This window comes from Leucoraja erinacea, chromosome 5, assembly GCF_028641065.1.
Source record: "Leucoraja erinacea ecotype New England chromosome 5, Leri_hhj_1, whole genome shotgun sequence".
Taxonomy (NCBI): domain Eukaryota; kingdom Metazoa; phylum Chordata; class Chondrichthyes; order Rajiformes; family Rajidae; genus Leucoraja; species Leucoraja erinaceus.
Genome location: NC_073381.1, coordinates 16,620,480 through 16,638,506, shown reverse-complemented (window position 1 = coordinate 16,638,506; position 18,027 = coordinate 16,620,480). Strand labels below are relative to the sequence as shown.

The following is an 18,027-nucleotide window of genomic DNA, read 5'->3' as shown; positions in this document are numbered from 1 at the left end:
CATGAAATTATCTCAAAGATGTGCAATGAAGACTACTGTGATTGCTGACAACTGTGATGAATGTCAGTCCTCTGTGTTGAACTTCATTTTGTGGAAAGATCGTGAGAGAAAACGACACAGATATACTTTGTATGTGGAATCTCACTACGGGTGCACAACCTTTTATCCCCTTTCTCTGAGAAACCGAAAAGCTCCGAAAAACGGACATTTTTTTCCAGGATGTTGTCTGCACACCAAAGCTCGCGTTTGGCGCCAAACTTGACCCGAAACGACCCACGGTCAACCCAGGTCTGTACTACTGTAGCGGCTGCCTCCTCTCCGGAGAAAGGGGAGACACTTAAACATCTGTAAATCATTGCTTAAATGTTAGTCAGTTAGTTTGGAGGGCTTTTATGTGAAGGGTGTAGGGTGTGAAGGGGGAAACTTTAATTCTTAGTCCCCTACCTGGCTGGAGAGGCGGGGAGCGGGCAATGCCTTATCGGGTCGCCGTGCAGTAAGCTCCGGAGCGCTGTGGCCGCCAACTCCCAACATCGTGGAGCTGGGGCTGCGGGCGGTGCCGGTTGTAGCTCCGACCCCGGCAACTCTACCCCTGGCTGCGCGGCGCTCCAAATCCAGCGCCGCCCGCGGCCGGACTCCCGCAGCCGCAGCTCCGCGATGTTGGGAGTCGGCGGCCACAGCGCTCCAGAGCTTACTGCACGGCGACCCGGTAAGGCATTGCCCGCTCCCTGCCTTTCCGACCAGGTAGGGGACTAAGAATTAAAGTTTCCCCCTTCACCCCCCCACCACATAAAATCCGTCCAAACTAACAGACTAACATTTAAGCAATGATTTACAGTGATTCTCCGGGGAGGAGGCAGCCGCTCCAGACTTTTCAAGCCGCCCGCGCTACCTACCTAATCTACGCTAAAAATCTTCCATTCCGAAATCCGAAAAATTCCGAAATCCGAGAAGTGTCTGGTCCCAAGGCTTTCGGATAAAAGGTTGTGCACCTGTACTACCCAAGTTAGTTCTGTAGCGTAACCCCTGACTGAATTGGCAGTTCTAAAGAAACAGATGCCATCATGCTCACACTATTTTAAAAAATAATCTTTTTTTTTTTGTCCGTCTTTAATTGCCATTGAGAATTGATGGCAAAACATTGTGTTGAACCATTGCATTCCTATTGTTTAATGGTGATGTAGAGTAGGGAGTTTCAGGATTTAGATGGCCAATGGTGAAGGAACTGCAATTTGTGTGATGGAAGGAAACCTGCAGTTTGCAGCATTTGTATTAAAATGATGAGAGGGATAGACAGAGTTGATGTGGACAAGCTTTTCCCTTTGAGAATAGGGAAGATTCAAACAAGAGGACATGACTTCAGAATTAAGGGACAGAAGTTTAGGGGTAATATGAGGGGGAACTTCTTTACTCAGAGAGTGGTAGCGGTGTGGAATGAGCTTCCAGTGGAAGTGGTGGAGGCAGGTTCATTGGTATCATTTAATAATAAATTGGATAGGCATATGGATGAGAAGGGAATGGAGGGTTATGGTATGAGTGCAGGCAGGTGGGACTAAGGGGAAAAAAAATTTGTTCGGCACGGACTTGTAGGGTCGAGATGGCCTGTTTCCGTGCTGTAATTGTTATATGGTTATTCACCTGTGCTGTTCCCTTGTACCCTTTGTATGGTAGTGGTAGTGGTAAATGGGTTTTAGGAGTACAGGTGCACAACCTTTTATCCGACAGCCTTGGGACCAGACACTTTTCGTAATTTGGAATTTGTCGGTCTTCGGAATGGAAATTTTTTAGCGTAGATTTTAATGGCTGGCTCGGTGGTAGAGTGCCCGGCTCATATCCGCAAGGTAGCGAGTTTGCGCCTTGATCCCGGCAGTTCCTCGGTCGCGAGTTTCAGTCTTCAATGGAGTTTTTTCTTGCAGAATAAATGTCTGTATGAAATGCAGTGTGTTGAATGAATTCCTGAATTTGTAAGTGTGACCTCAGCATTGAATCACCTCCCGCACTCATGTCACCCTAGCGGGGCTACATGCCCTAAGGCGGCTTAAGGCGACATTTTCACACTCTTATATCCGTGTGCAGCAGAGGCGCCAAAAATGTCTGGTTTCTTCCAGGTAGGCGATATACCCTCCCGGGCAATATACCCTCCACTTATCTTTTATGAAGGGGATTTAGTTCCCCTTTCTTCCAGGACCGACCCGAGGTTCCGCTGTCATCTCTGCGGGCCACCCTCGGTGAACGCTCACTCAACTTTGTCTTGGGATTCCTACTCTCCCGCGCAATATACCCTCACCTCTTTTATGAATGGGGATTTAGTTCCCCTTTCGTCGAGGACCGACCGGAGGTTCCGCTGTCACCTCTGCGGGCCGCCCTCGGTGAACGTCCTGTCTCCCTGTCCCTGGGATAGCAGGGGGCGATCAAACAGCACAATACCCCCCTCCCCCACCCCCAACTCCAGAGGAATCCGCTCCCCGATGGGCCGCTACGGCGACAAGTGGCAGTTCGCCCACAGCCCGAGAACAAGACGCACCTTGCACACCAGCAGCAGCTGCCCCTCTGGAGTTGGAGTGGGGCTGGGCTGGAGTTGCTGATCTGGGATCTCCGTGCTTGCAGTGGGCCTGGGGGTGGGTGTCCCGATGAGAGGGCGCAGCTCGGGCTGTGGGCGAACTGCCACTTGTCGCCGTAGTGGCCCATCGGGGAGCGGCTTCTGGTGGTCCCGATGTCTCCTGCTAGTTTGCAGTTTTCCTCTGGAGTTGGAGCAGGGCTGGGCTGCTGCTGGCTGTGGGTCTCTGGGTTCTCCGTGCTTGCAGTGGGCCTGGGGGTCGGTGCCCCGTTGGTCCTGAAGTCTCCGGTGACTGGCATTGCCGACGTGAAGACAGTGCAAAGCCCCCACGCCGGTGCAATGAGCGGGGAGCTGGAGAGGGGAGGGAAGGGGTCACACACATGGCCGGGAAGCAGAGGGGTGTAGGTGGGGTGAAACTGAAGGGAGCGACAATCTGCTGCTGCCTACCCGCTGAGTTAAAAAATTCCCACGCAAGACTCACGATACACTGTGTATCGTGAGTCTACCGTTGGAACTTTTAAACTCAGCGGGCAGACAGCAGCATATTGTCAATTATTAACCCTCCCGCGCAATATACCCTCGCCTTCTCTTTTATGAATGGGGATTTAGTTCCCCTTTCTTCGAGGACCGACCAGAGGTTCCGCTGTCACCTCTGCGGGCCGCCCTCGGTGAACGTTTTCAAGGACCTTTTTTCAAGGACTGAAAAAATGTCGCTATTCGGAGGTTTTCGTTATTTGGATCTTCGGATAAAAGGTTGTGCACCTGTACTACTAACATGGTTTTAACGAATTAACACAATTGATTATTTATTATGTTGGAGGTCAGGGGATTGTTGGAGGAATTCCTCAGGGAAATGTCCTAAGCCTAACCATCTTCAATTACTTTATCAATGATCTTTCTTCTATTGCAAGGTCAGAATGAGAAGCTCGCTGATGAATGAACAATATTCAATATGGAGACACTGTTCTGTATTTATGCCTTCTATATTCTGTTATGCTGAAGCAAAGCAAGAATTTAATTGTCCTATCTGGGACACTTGACAATAAACTCTCTTGAATCTTGAATATTCAATTTGGGAGATTAAAATGCCATGCTTGCCAGAATATCCAGCAATGTGCATGCAGCAAATAATATTCTTAACCACAAAGTGCTAAATAATTATTTTTTCTGACGAATGAGAATCTAATCGGGCAACCCTAAACAATGTTAGTGCTGTTGAATAACGAGTTCCCTTCTGGAGTTGTTTGGAGTTTGTTTCTTTGACAAATGTCTCGCTATCAGTCTCCATAAAGCCTCTCCATCATTTTTATCGCAACTGAAGTTCTTGTCTTGCTTGAAGCAATTAAGCCACTTTGTGGAGATAAAACAAAACTGGAAAAAGAAAATGGGATATGTGAGAAGGGACGTCTGATCTGTGGTCATCAACCCTTGTCAAACATGGCAGCAGGAAGGAATGAATGAGGATTGGGAGATGAGGTAAAAGTAGAGTTTTAATTTGAACACAATTTGCCTCGAGTGAATTATAATAACATCTGTTTTTCAGCTGTGAGATCATTCGAGATTGGAAAACTGGAGAATCTCTCTGCTATGCCTTCATTGAGTTTGAGAAGGTAAGCCCGATATGCATTATAGCTTTCTTCCAGTTTAAATTTGATTATTTTATGTATATTTTGTTATATTGCTATAATTGAATGCTGATATTAGTAAACTATTGTAAGATTTTGTTAAGTTTGTCTTTGATCAATCTGCAACAATTGACAACTTCGCAGTACAATTGGGGGAGGTGGGTTGGGGGGGGGGGTGGGGGGGGGGGGGGGGGTGGTGGTGGCTGGGGGTTGGGGGGGGTCGTTTTCGGGTAACGACTGAAAAAGGCGAGAGGCTGTCAGCTACCATTGATCAGTTGTTCCAGCACTCCACCCATGGCTGTGCCAGATACGTCGCCCGTAAGAGCTGTTGCTGCGTTGGCCTGTGGACGTACCAGCATCGTTGCCTTTGCTAGCGCCACCTTGGTGTTGCCGAACGCGGTCGTCCCAAATGAGCTCTTTCAGCTTGTTGGCCAGGGCCTTGACCAGCGGTTGCACGAGCCTGGCGGCTGCTGGCATTTAGCGCTGGTAGATGTTGACCATGCTGACAAACTCTTGGAGTTCCTTCACAGTACAAGGTTTGGCAAACCTCGACCTTGGTCGGGAGCGGGAGTGGGCACCGCTCCGTGCTGGTTGATGTGGTGGCCGAGGAAGTTGATGGAATCGAGGTCAAACTGACACTTGGCCAGGTTGATGGTCAGGCCATGCTCATTGAGCCTCTGGCAGAGCTACCGGAGGTGTGCGCCGTGTTCCTGGCGAGAGTGGCTGGTGATGAGGATGTCGTCGAGATAGGTGAACACGAAGTCCAGCCCGCAGCCGTTGGAAAGCTTGGGCGGCGTGCCTGAGTCCGAAAGGCATGCGCAGGAACTCAGAGCCCAAACGGGATGATGAGGGCCGCCTTGGAGATGTCGTCTGGGTGGACCAGAATCTGATGGTTGCCGCATACCCGGTCAATCTTCGAAAATACGTTAACACTGTCCAGGTTTGCCATGAAGTCCTGGATGTTAGGGACAGCGTACCGGTCGGCTGTTGTGACCTCATTGAGATGGCGGAAGTCCTCACAGGGTCTCCAGCCCCCAGACGCTTTGGGGAACATGTGAAGCGGGGATGCCCATGGGCTGTCTGAGCGGTACACTATGCCCATTTCCTCCATCTTGTGGAACTCGTCTTTGGCCAGTTGGAGCTTGTCGGGGAGCAGCCTCCGTGCGTGTGCATGGAGTGGCAGTCCGGTGGTGGGCATATGTGCTTCACCCCATGCTTGAGGCTGGCCATTGTAAACTGGGGAGTTATGACGTCAGGGAACTCAGCCAAGATCCTGGCCTACTCGTTGTCGGAGAAGGTCACCGAGCCGAGGTGGGGAGCAGTCAATTCGACGTGGCGCAAGGCGATCGACTCGAACGTCACATAATTTCACATCCTCCAGCAGGGAGTGCACCCGGAGGAAGTCGGCACCTAGCAGCAGTCGTGAGATGTCGGCGATGGTAAAGGTCCACTTGAGGCGACAGGAGTTGAAGTTGAGGAGGATAGTGCGGACCCCATATGTTCTGAAGTTGCTGCTGTTGGCGGTGGTCAAAGGAGGCCCTCCTCGACGCACCCTTGGTGCCCAAGAGGGGAAAAACACTGACCTCCGCTCTCGTGTCAATGAGAAAACGCCGCCCCGAATGTCTATCCCAGGTGTAGAGGAGGCGATGTTTTTGGCCGGCCACAGTTGCCACTACCGCCCACCAGCCGAGGCGCTTCACGGATGCGTGGAGGGTGGTCGGCATCGGCGGACCTCGGAGCCCCACCTTTGGTGGTAGTAGCACCACTTGTCCGTGCTGGCGCTGTTTGTGGCCGACGTCAGATTCAAATTCAGATTCAGATTCAACTTTAATTGTCATTGTCAGTATACAGTACAGAGACAACGAAATGCAGTTAGCATCTCCCTGGAAGAGCAACATAGAGTATGATTTCAATAAATATATCTATTTACACGCATACAGTCATAGTGTTGTTCCTGTAGGAGGAGTGTCCGGGGGGGGGGGGGGGGGGGGGGGGGGGGGTGGGGGGGGGGGGGGGGTGATTGGCAGTCACCGAGGTACATTGATGAGTAGTGTGACAGCCGCAGGGAAGAATTTGCTCCTGGACCTGCTGGTCTGGCAACGGAGAGACCTGTAGCGCCTCCCGGATGGTAGGAGGGTAAACAGTCCATGGTTGGGGTGAGAGCAGTCCTTGGCGATGCTGAGCACCCTTCGCAGTCACTGACACTCCTTCTGTGGAGGCTCGGACCGCCTGTATGACCTGCCGAGGCACCGCCACCACCCAATTGATGGTGGCTCCACGCTGCTGTTTGTCCTGCCACAGCACTTCCGCACGGGCTGCCAGCCTTCAGGGGACGGTGAAATCGTCATCCGCGAGGAGCAGACGGATGTCCTCTGGCATCTGCTTGAGGAAGACCTGTTTGAAAAGGAGGCAAGTCTTGTGTCCATCCATCAGGGTGAGCATTTCGTTCATGAGCACGGACGGTTTGCGGTCGCCTAAGCCATCCATGTGCAGGAGGTTTGCCGCTCTGTTGCGGCGGCTGAGACCGAATGGCCTTGAGGAGCGTCTTGATCCCTACGTATTTGTTGAGTTTGAGTAAAACTGCGTTCTGCTGATCTGGGTTGTCTCCAGGCGTGATGAAATCCAAAAGAGGTTGTTTTGGATCGTCGGGGTCACCACTGAAGAGGTTCACGTGTTGTATAGACACTCAGTTTAATATTTAAACGATACAGCTCAACAATTAGTACAGAAGGGCAAGGTTTGTTAACTTGTTGACTGAAGTGAAGACTAGCTCCGTCGTCTGCTGGTCCCGGCAGGTCCACGCTCGAGCTTGACGAACGACGGTTCGAGGCCACATGATGGCGCCATATACTTTTGATTTTCTCTGTATTTGTACTACCTCTGTACTATTAATCTTGTACTATTCTCTGTACTTGTACAGCAAGAAGACTGCGAGAAAGCATACTTTAAAATGGATAATGTGCTGATAGATGACAGGAGGATCCACGTGGACTTCAGCCAATCTGTTGCTAAGGTTCAGTGGAAGGGGAAAGGTAAGTGTATTAGTTCAACACATTCAAGAACACCTAAAAGTACATTTTTAAGTTTGTATGCTTCATCTCAGTGCGAGGCAAAGAGACATTTCAGGTAACATTTTTTGTGAAGATTTTTTTTGCTGTATGAAGTCTTTTTTTTTTAAACATATAAGATTATTAAGGGTTTGGACACGCTAGAGGCAGGAAGCAAGTTCCCATTGCTGGGAGAGTCCAGAACCAGAGGGCACAGTTTAAGAATAAGGCTTAGACCATTTGGAACTGAGATTAGGAAAAACTTTTTCACAGATTCAGTTACAAGTCTGAAGAAGGGTTTTGGCCCGAAACGTCGCCTATTTCCTTCGCTCCATAGATGCTGCTGCACCCGCTGAGTTTCTCCAGCATTTTTGTGTACCTTCGATCTTCCAGCATCTGCAGTTCCTTCTTGAAAACATTATGGGCTGGTTGCCTAGTAGATTTGATAATTTACTGTGTTATGTTTATTTGTTGTGTTATTGCATCAGTATGCCTGTAAAGCTGCAGCAAGTAAAAATGTAATTGTCCCATACCCGGTACATATGATAATGAAACACTTGACTCGTGTTAAAGTGTGGAAATTCAGATGGTATTAAAAGCTAATAGCACTTACTCCCCTACTACTAATACCCATTTTTCCTGTTAAATATTCTGCAATGTTTACCTCAGTTGCGTCCTTCAGATGCCTTTGAGATTTAAAATCTGCAGAATTGCCCCATCCATATCATACGTAGCGAACTTCACAAACATATTTCGGAAATGATCTTGCTAAAGTTTTTTTCGTAATTTTTTTTAATCCTTTAACCTCTTAGGTGGAAAATATACCAAGGAGGATTTTAAAGAGTATGAGAAGAATCTAGGCAAATCTTCTAGTATTTCCCTGAAGGATAAAGCACAACTTAAGCAAGAGTATCTTTTGGCTGTTTCAACCGTATGTCAGAATGATCCACCAACTATTGTTGAAAAACTGTTCGATATAATAACTTAATCAGTTTGATGAATATTTGGGCTTTCCTTTGTATGTTGCGTCTTTTTTTTTTGCTGAAAAATGCCCTTCCCCTATTTGTCTGCTTTTGGATTGCGCTGCTTCGTCCAGTGTATTCCTAGTCACAATATTCCATTGGCAGGCCACTCCCAGCTGTTTGGTAAGACTACATGGTGCTGGGCCCTTCTGAACATGTGGCCAGAATGACTTCAACACTCAATGGGACTCAGAAAAGCTCTCAGTAAGATGGCGGAATGTTTGACACTCAGAATCATTCAAATGTTATTTAAAAAAAAGTATATAAGAGATTAGTATACAAACTTAAAGCACAAGGCATTGGGGGTTCAGTATTGATGCGGATAGAGAACTGGCTGGCAAACAGGAAGCAAAGAGTAGGAGTAAACGGGTCCTTTTCACAATGGCGGGCAGTGACTAGTGGGGTACCGCAAGGCTCAGTGCTGGGACCCCAGCTATTTACAATATATATTAATGATCTGGATGAGGGAATTGAAGGTAATATCTCCAAGTTTGCGGATGACACTAAGCTGGGGGGCAGTGTTAGCTGTGAGGAGGATGCTAGGAGACTGCAAGGTGACTTGGATAGGCTGGGTGAGTGGGCAAATGTTTGGCAGATGCAGTATAATGTGGATAAATGTGAGGTTATCCATTTTGGTGGCAAAAACAGGAAAGCAGACTATTATCTAAATGGTGGCCGATTAGGAAAAGGGGAGATGCAGCGAGACCTGGGTGTCATGGTACACCAGTCATTGAAAGTAGGCATGCAGGTGCAGCAGGCAGTGAAGAAAGCAAATGGTATGTTAGCTTTCATAACAAAAGGATTTGAGTATAGGAGCAGGGAGGTTCCACTGCAGTTGTACAGGGTCTTGGTGAGACCACACCTGGAGTATTGCGTACAGTTTTGGTCTCCAAGTCTGAGGAAGGACATTATTGCCATAGAGGGAGTGCAGAGAAGGTTCACCAGACTGATTCCTGGGATGTCAGGACTGTCTTATGAAGAAAGACTGGATAGACTTGGTTTGTACTCTCTAGAATTTAGGAGATTGAGAGGGGATCTTATAGAAACTTACAAAATTCTTAAGGGATTGGCCAGGCTAGATGCAGGAAGATTGTTCCCGGTGTTGGGGAAGTCCAGGACAAGGGGTCACAGCTTAAGGATAAGGGGGAAATCCTTTAAAACCGAGATGAGAAAAACTTTTTTCAAACAGAGAGTGGTGAATCTCTGGAACTCTCTGCCACAGAGGGTAGTTGAGGCCAGTTCATTGGCTATATTTAAGAGGGAGTTGGATGTGGCCCTTGTGGCTAAAGGGATCAGAGGGTATGGAGAGAAGACAGGTACGGGATACTGAGTTGGATGATCAGCCATGATCATATTGAATGGCGGTGCAGGCTCGAAGGGCCGAATGGCCTACTCCTGCACCTAATTTCTATGTTCTATGTTGCTATAGACACCTAACACTTTCACATACTTGGTTACTTTTAATTGTTTTTGAGTCAATTCAAAAGGAAATTGCCTCTAACTGGCTCTTCTGTCTACATCCACTTTCTGCCTGATGATTTCAGTGGGGCAACTGAAATTTCAGCCAAAGAGGTGGCAATTCCTCAATGCTGTTGTATTCCACGAGAGGTTCACAACACATATGATAAGCTGCAGTGCAGCTTGCACTGAGGAATCCTGAATTTCCATCCAGTTAAGTGCTGAAAAACCTTAAATGAAAGATTGGCCCATGATGTTTCACTTTTCCACTTTTTAGTTAAAAATAAATTGCATTAAAAATGTGGGGAAATTATGAAAAATAAGAGATTATATATTTTTAAGGAGTATTTGAAGCTTGTGCAGTTATTGCACCTACTGGTATACTGGCTTTCACCAATTATAGGTTTTGTTCATTGTTTATTACGTTTAAAAATAATCTCATCTGAATAAAATCCTTCCATGTGCCTATTTGGAAAGATTGGGGATGGGATCAGCCCCTCCTGAATATTGAAAATACTCAATAGGACAGCATATTTGGAGAGAGTAACGGAGTTAATGTGCCAGATCAAAATCCTGTAATCAGAAAAACCATCAACCTGAAATGTTAACTGTTTTTCTCTTTCATGGAAACTGCTGACCTGCTCAGTGTTTACAGAAAGTTTTTTTTTTAAATTCAGACTTGCTATCTGCAGCACATTGATTTTAATTATGATTCCTGTCGTGGGCAATTTGTTTTCAGTCTGCCTCTGATTCCCAGCCCACGCCTTGCTGAGAAGCTGAATGGAAAGCCTGACTACTGGGCTACCGATTAGGATGTGTACCCCCACTCCACCTGTTTACCTGATCAGCTACAGTATTCCTATTTTAAATGCACTAAATAAAGTAACAAAGTAATCAAAAATAATGAAAAATTAAATACCCATATACTCAAGAGTCATTACACATGGGACTTCTCTTAACCCCACATTAAATAGTTTATAAAATGCACAGTTCTTCTCGGTTAATGTTTTTAAGCGATTTCCTAGACTTCAATCTTGCCACAGATTTCTTAAGCCAGACAGTTACAGGAAGTAAGAATTAGGTGGGTTGTGGCCAGTGATCTCATCATTGGGTCTCTGATCTTTGGGATGTTTTAGCATTCGTTATAATCAAATCATGGTAAAACAGTCCAGGGATAGATTAATATTGCAAATATTATAATATGTGGAAAAATAGTGGGATTTAATAAAGATCATATATATCATAAAGTTTAATGTACTATCCCAGAAATGTCATATGGTCCTATATTAAAATTATCACCAGACAAAACTAATTTAGGACTTTTGAATGAAACCAAAGCAAATTCATGATGGGAAGATCTGAAGGACATGGGCTAGATTTCCCCCCGTCATCAACAAGTGCCTGATTTCAATCAAACACTAAATTCTACCTTAGAAATGTATAGGAGTATTTATAACAATTGCTCCTTAACATTAAAAACCCCAGCTCCAAATATGAGCTGTTGTTGGATGAGGGTGAGGCCAGTAGAAGCCACAGACATAGCAAGAAACACCACAAGGAAAAACGGCATCGGCGACATTCAGAAGAAGGAGGTGACAAGCGGAAGGCAACAAAATACAAGGTAGCAAAATTTAAGATGTATATATTTACGTTCCCAGTCGAGACTTTTTGTGCACATATTGTACATGACATTGCTCATTGTATTGAGTGGCTTGGTACTTATGAATGTGCGTCACTAGTGTGGAGTTTCATATGTGAACACCTATAAAAGAAAAAGTGTACCATATAGCTTCATGATATTGAATCCAAGTGTTCTAGGCAGGTATTTATGCTCCACATAAATCTCCCATCTGACTTCATCTCTCCTGTTCCCGTCTCCCTCAAGTACTGGTTTAACACTCCTAATGGTCAAGACTAGTTGTCTCAACTAATTCATGTGGTTAGCAAATGTTGTAATCTTGCCTCGATCTGGGGAAGATGTTCCTCTTATTTGTTGAATTAGTGTATCCATGATGTGTAGTTTTAATTTTTACACCATATCTTCCTCGCCCTGTCAAAACTTCTTCAGGCCAAATCCAATTGATAGATTTTCCCTCTTTTATTGTCTAGAGAATTGAACTCCCTAATTGTTTGTGATGATTATTATAACCTATAATTTCTTTCACTGTCTTTAAAGATCATTCTTGTAGTTTAAGGGTAGGCGATGGATGTTATTGACATGGAATTTAGTGAAACATTTGATGAAGTCCCCCATGTTAGGCTGGAAGACTAAAATGCACAGGAGTAACAATATTTGGTGGTAAGGATTCAGAACTGGCTTAGCAAAGGAAGAGTTTGGGTTGGCAAGAACTGGCATACTATAGTTGGATTGTGGATAGTGGTGGATATCCCTGGCCCATTCACACACTGCCCTGTCCTCTGCCTTCCACATTGCCACAGTGAGGCAAAACGCAAACATGAGGAACAGCACTTCATATTTTGCCTTGGTCGTCCACAACCCAACTGCATAAATATACATTTCTCTAACATCAGGTAACATACTCTTTCCCCTGTCCCTCAAGCCACCAAAATCCTCCCATTCATATCCTCCTTTCCCACAACACCCTGATCCCTCTCAACAAACATCTTTCCACATCCACTCCATCTGCCCATCACCCACAGACACCTCCAATTGGGTACCCTACCCCCCCCCCCCCCCATGCTCTCATCTGCCCATTCTACCTACCTTTCTTTCTTTACTCCACCTTTATTTCCCATCATATTCCATCATCTGCAGGGCCTGGTTACCCCCCAGTCTCTGTTATCTTCAATCTCTTCCTGACTGACTATCCATCTTTCTAAACCTGGATCCACCTACCAGGTGCAATTTCCTGCCAAAATCCCCATGCTTTTCTAGTGTTGATTTCCATTTCCCTCCACAGATGCTGCCTGACCCACTGATTTGCTCCAAATTCCCCAGTTTCTGCAATCCTTTGTTTCTACGAAGAGTGGATTTTTTTTCTTGGAGTGGAAGAGCCAAAGAAAGTGGGCTTTGGGAGGGAGACTAATGGTGGTACACAAATTTATGAAGGGCATATATAGGCCGGTTGGTAGGTAACCTTTCAGAGCTGAAGTGTAGGATAACTGGTAAGAGGATCTGAGGAAAAACTTTGTAACTCAGAGGATAGTTTGGAACACAACTGCGGAAACAGATATGCTCACAACTGTTTAGTATGTAGACATGTATTTGAATCGGCAACATGTAAAGCCTACAAACCACAAGTGCTGGTAAGAAAGGTATAAGATTTTGATGGCAGTAAAAAAGAGCCTCAGCGACAAAGGGAGCCTCGGTGGGGCCTCTGGGTCGATGAGCGTGATGGGGGTGGGGGAGAAGGGAAGTGGGAGGGACAGTGGGCTAACAAAGGGAGACCCGGTTTTGCGGCACTCTAGTTTAGAATCCTCTGGCCAGGGGATAAGTCTGTGTTCATTTGTTCCAGTTAAGGCGCTGTGCACACGGCAGCCAAAAATCGCTTGTCTTTATCTTTTTGTTTTCACTTTTAATTTCAATTTTTTGTATACCTTGTGTGTTGTGACTGTCGGCAGACCAATTTCCCTCCAGGGATGTATAAAGTTTTATAGTATCGTATCGCTGATGAATAGCATGGATATGGTGGGTCAAAGGGACTGTTTCTGTAAGTTATAACTGTAAAACAGTCTAAAATCTAAGCACAGTTGCAACAAACATTAGGCCACATAGTAGAAAAGTGAAGGAAATGAATATTAAAATTAAGTTTTTTTTAAACCAGTGTGAAAATTGTGTGTGAACAGTATGAATGTTACTATTCAGAGCAGAGAAATGTTAGAAACAAGCAGAATAAGAATTTTTTAACACAATACTGATCGTTAATGGTGACAGCTAAAACAAAGGATTGCAAATGCTAAAGGCATTTTGCAGGGTATAAAATTTGCAGAGAAAATGGAAATGTGGTTAGGATGTGCTAATTAGGTAAAGTGGGCTACAGCTATAGGAAGTTTTTAAATCTGTGGTCACAGTAGCTTGTATGGATTTGATGAAGAAATAAAATTTACTGTACAACAGTAGTTATTTTGGGATGAGATTTATTGGAAATTAGAAGAGGATTGCATTACTTTAAATGGTATTTTTTATAAAGGTTTGTTCTTTGTTCAGTGAGTTTATTTTGATTGATATTTCCTTATAGAAGTGACAGGACAGAGTTCCATAGGATCTTCAGAAAAATGCTTTTATCTTGACAGGCAGCTGCTGAGAGCGAGCTCGAACAACACAAAAGCCCAGATGCCATTGATGAATACGGCAGGGATAAAAAGAGGGATCAAAAGAAGCGTGATCATTATCGGAGCCGAAGCAGAAGTGGGTCCCAGGAGAGAGACTACCACAAACACAGCAAGAGTAAGAAGAAGTCCAAATATCGTGAAGACACAGAAGAGAGGAAGAGCAGAAGTCCAAAAAAAATCTAAGAATATGGAATGAGTATGGCTGGAGAGAGGGGAATGCAAATGGATAGCTTTCTGGTGCATTGTGGTCAAATTAAATTTAATTCTTAAAATGCAGGAATGGCGTTCACATTTTAAATAATTTTGTACTTGGTGTTTAGAACACATCAGCTACTGCATTGGCCAAATGGATCAATCCGTAACCATATATTTAACATCAGATTATTTGAAATGTAAAGCAGATGTACAGCATTCTGGAATAGATTAAATGGATCACAATTGAAATGGCAAAAACACTCTTGAAATAATTTCAATCTCATTTCCTGGAAAGCAAAAATGGAACAAGTTTGTTTCCAAAGGCACAAACAAAATAAAGAAAACTCGGTGTAATGCCATTATGCAAAATTATCAATTTCAAATTGTGCAGTATATGCAGAGTTAGTATTTACTGGGCACTGTATTTCCAAAATATTCAGTGGATATATTAGGTATGCATTACGATGTTTTTGTAATTGCTGCTCTGTACAACAGTACAAAAGTCTTTCAATGCGAGAAAATGTCAGCACTTGAAAACTATTGTTGCCATAGCAGCATCCCTTTCCTCAACATACAAGTACTTTTGCATCCTTGGTAATCTCTCTGGGATTTAACAAGAGTCTATTAGATCAAGGGTGAAAAATCAGAAACCGATTTGAGGGGCTGAATGGCCATTCCTCACAAACAAAAAAAGTACTTTGTTCCCCTCTTCCTCAATTGTGGAAACAACAAGGTAATAATTTTACTGCATTAAATCTTTTACCATAATAAGTCCTTAAGGCCATTTAACCTTTAAAATAGGATCAGTATGCTTGGGACCATAGAGGGAGGGCCAAGCATTCATTCGCAAAGTGACACAAATACAATAGGCTACTTGGCAATAATTCTGTGGTTTATGGACCAGTGGAGTTTATTCTTATTCAAATATGCTTTCATGTTTAAAGGCAAAAGACAAAATGGTTTCTCACTATCATTTTCTCAATTATTTTAATCCCCTCAATTACATCACACTAACCTACCCCCATAATTCAATGTACTTGTCAGTTTGGATGAAAAAGCTATTGTTTGTACTTAAGTTACAATTTCAAATGTCTTCTCCAAACTCACTGCCATTTCCAGTCTATCATCTACAACTAAAATGCATGGACATGTCCAACTCGTTGAAGCAAGTTTCTCTTGAGAGCAAAAGGGTATCCACTTCATACTTTCCCTATATCAGACAATTCTATGTGTTTTGCAGTAGAATTTGGATCTTGGCACAAGTCAATGAAGATGTTTGCATGGATAAACAATAACAGCAATCTACTTGAATCATCTGTTTTGTCTAATAGACGTTGATCAAACTAATTTTATAAAAATCATTTTGCACAGAAACATTTAATTTTTTTTCTAGCTTTATACCAAGTCATCCGGGAAATATATTTGCAACCATTTAAAATCTTAACCTCTGTATTTTCAAATTTGCTTCTTTTGCATCCTATTTTTGTTATGGATAGTTGTTTGTGAGCCCAATTCTCATCCAAAACACTTATTTTAAATGTAACCAGGTTTTGTAAGTGACTGCTGCCTGTTAAATATTACTTGATAAAACTTATTCTAAGCACCATAAATCATTTTTATTTAAATGTGCTATGTTATTTGCATTGTAATGCTTTGGTTTTGAATAACAGGGATTTGATATTTGCAATCCTTGGATTCTTGAGTTTTTTTTACATGGAGCTATTACATGTTTTTAGACTTTTGAACGCACAAACTGTACAAAGTACACCCCTAGTCAGGATTGAACCTGGGTCGCTGGCACACGGAGGCAGCAATTCTACTGCTTCGCCACTGTTTAATAAATAACAAGAATTGAGTTCTTCATAGAGGACAAGATTTGTAAACTTTGACAAGTGTAAAATCACTCCAGTCTTAATATGAGAACTCCAGAATCCATTCAAGCACTGGGATTAGGAGCAGAAGGCTGTATCTTTAAACTGGAACCACTATTTAATAAGATAACGGCTGCATTCCTGTCCACCTATGGTAACCTTTGCCCACTAATCAAGAACTATTGTACTTCTGCGATAAAAATATATTAAAAGACACTGCATATTTTGAGAATTTCAAAGGCTTTTCCTATGCCTCATTTGTCTTAAATGGGAAACCATTTTTTAAAGTGACTAGTTTGAGATTTTTCACACTAAAAAATAACATTCACATCGAATCTATCCTGTGAGGACCCTCAATGTTTGTTTAATCAAATAATTCTTACCCTTAAATGCAGGGGATACACATCTAGCTTGTTCAATTAATTCTCATAAGACAATCAGACATTGAGTATTAGTCAAGGAAATCTTTACTAAAATGCTTCCAATGCATTAACATCCTTCCTTAAGGAGTCCCATACGGAACTCAGTACTCCAGATGTGTGGTCAATGTCTGAAGCATAATCTTCCTACTTCTGTAATTAATGAATTTTATTAGCTTTCATAATTATTCATTGTACTTGTATAAGTGTTTTGCAAATTGTGCACTAGGTTACTTGAATCCTCTGCAATCTTTCACCATTTGGATAATATGCTTTCTAATTTTTCTTGCCAAAATATTTTCCCATATTATATTCTTTGTCCATGCACTAATCTATTTGTATTCCATTGTAACTTGCATCACAACTTTCTTTGGCAATTGTGCAGCGTAGGTTCACGAGGTTAATTCCTGGGATGGCGGGACTATCATATGTTGATAGAATGGAGCGGCTGGGCTTGTATACTCTGGAATTTAAAAGGATAAGAGGGCATATTATTGAAACATAAGATTATTAAGGGTTTGGACATGCTAGAGGCAGGAAACATGTTCCCAATGTTAGGGGAGTCCAGAAACAGGGGCCACAGTTTAAGAATAAGGGATAAGCCATTTAGAACGGAGATGAGGAAAAACCTTTTTCACAGAGTTGAGTCTGTGGAATTCTCTGCCTCAGAGGGTGGTGGAGGCCGGTTCACAGGATACTTTCAAGGGAGAGCTAGATAGGGCTCTTAAAGATAGCGGAGTCAGGGGATATGGCAGGAATGAGGTACTGATTGGGGATGATCAGCCACGATCAGTTTGTAGGACCGAATGGCCTACCCCTGCATCTATTGTCTATCAAAGTCCATCAATGTCACCACCTACACCATGAGCCTTAATTTTCCTTAACAAGTGTCCTCTAGGGGCGCTGCACTGGCAGCAGCCTCTACCTACAGCCTGTCTGTTATTTCAATCTTTTTTATTATTTTTAGTTAGTCTAAAGTTTTGTGTTGGGGGAAACTTTAACTTTTCTATGTGGGGGAGGGGGGCAGGGTAAGGGGGAAAACCGTTTCCCAGTTTCTTCCTGGCGGAGACGCCATTTCTCCGAGTCGCGTCCTCGCCTCGCGGCCTATCAGCTGGATCGGAGCGGCCTATGCCTACCTGGGTCGCCGTTTGGAGCTCCGGAGCGTTGCTCCTCCAATGCGGGTGGCGCTGAACAACATCGTGGAGTCCTGGGGCGCCTTGCAGAGTGTCTACAGCAGTAGGTCTCCACCTGGCGCGGCCTACGGACTTTGTAAGTCACCGACTCCGGTAGGAGGGGGCCAACTCTGTGTCCACGCAGCTGAGGACGTCCCGCAGCCCCGACGTCGGACTTACAACACCTCGGCGAGAGGGCTTGAACATCGGGCTGCCCGTAGTGGCAACTGCGGAGGGCTTGGGGAGGCCCTGACCACGGGGAACAGTGGAGGAAGAGACTGACTTTGGTGCCTTCCCCCACAGTGGGAAACTCTGATTCTGCTGTGGGGATGTTTTATGTTAAATTCTATCGTGTGTTGTGTCCTTTATTT

The 18,027-nt window shown here is 44.3% G+C and overlaps 1 protein-coding gene across 1 annotated transcript in view; it reads left to right on the top strand.

Annotated features, from left to right (window-relative positions):
* Nucleotides 1–16,304, top strand: part of ppil4 (peptidylprolyl isomerase (cyclophilin)-like 4) — a 33,249-nt gene extending 16,945 nt beyond the window's left edge. Inside the window, 6 exon segments of the mRNA XM_055635095.1 lie at nt 4,098–4,164; nt 7,100–7,211; nt 8,039–8,135; nt 11,192–11,327; nt 13,961–14,170; nt 14,172–16,304. Of these exon segments, the coding sequence (XP_055491070.1) occupies nt 4,098–4,164; nt 7,100–7,211; nt 8,039–8,135; nt 11,192–11,327; nt 13,961–14,170; nt 14,172–14,195 (646 nt within the window). The 3' untranslated portion in view covers nt 14,196–16,304.
* Nucleotides 16,305–18,027: the final 1,723 nt, after the last annotated feature.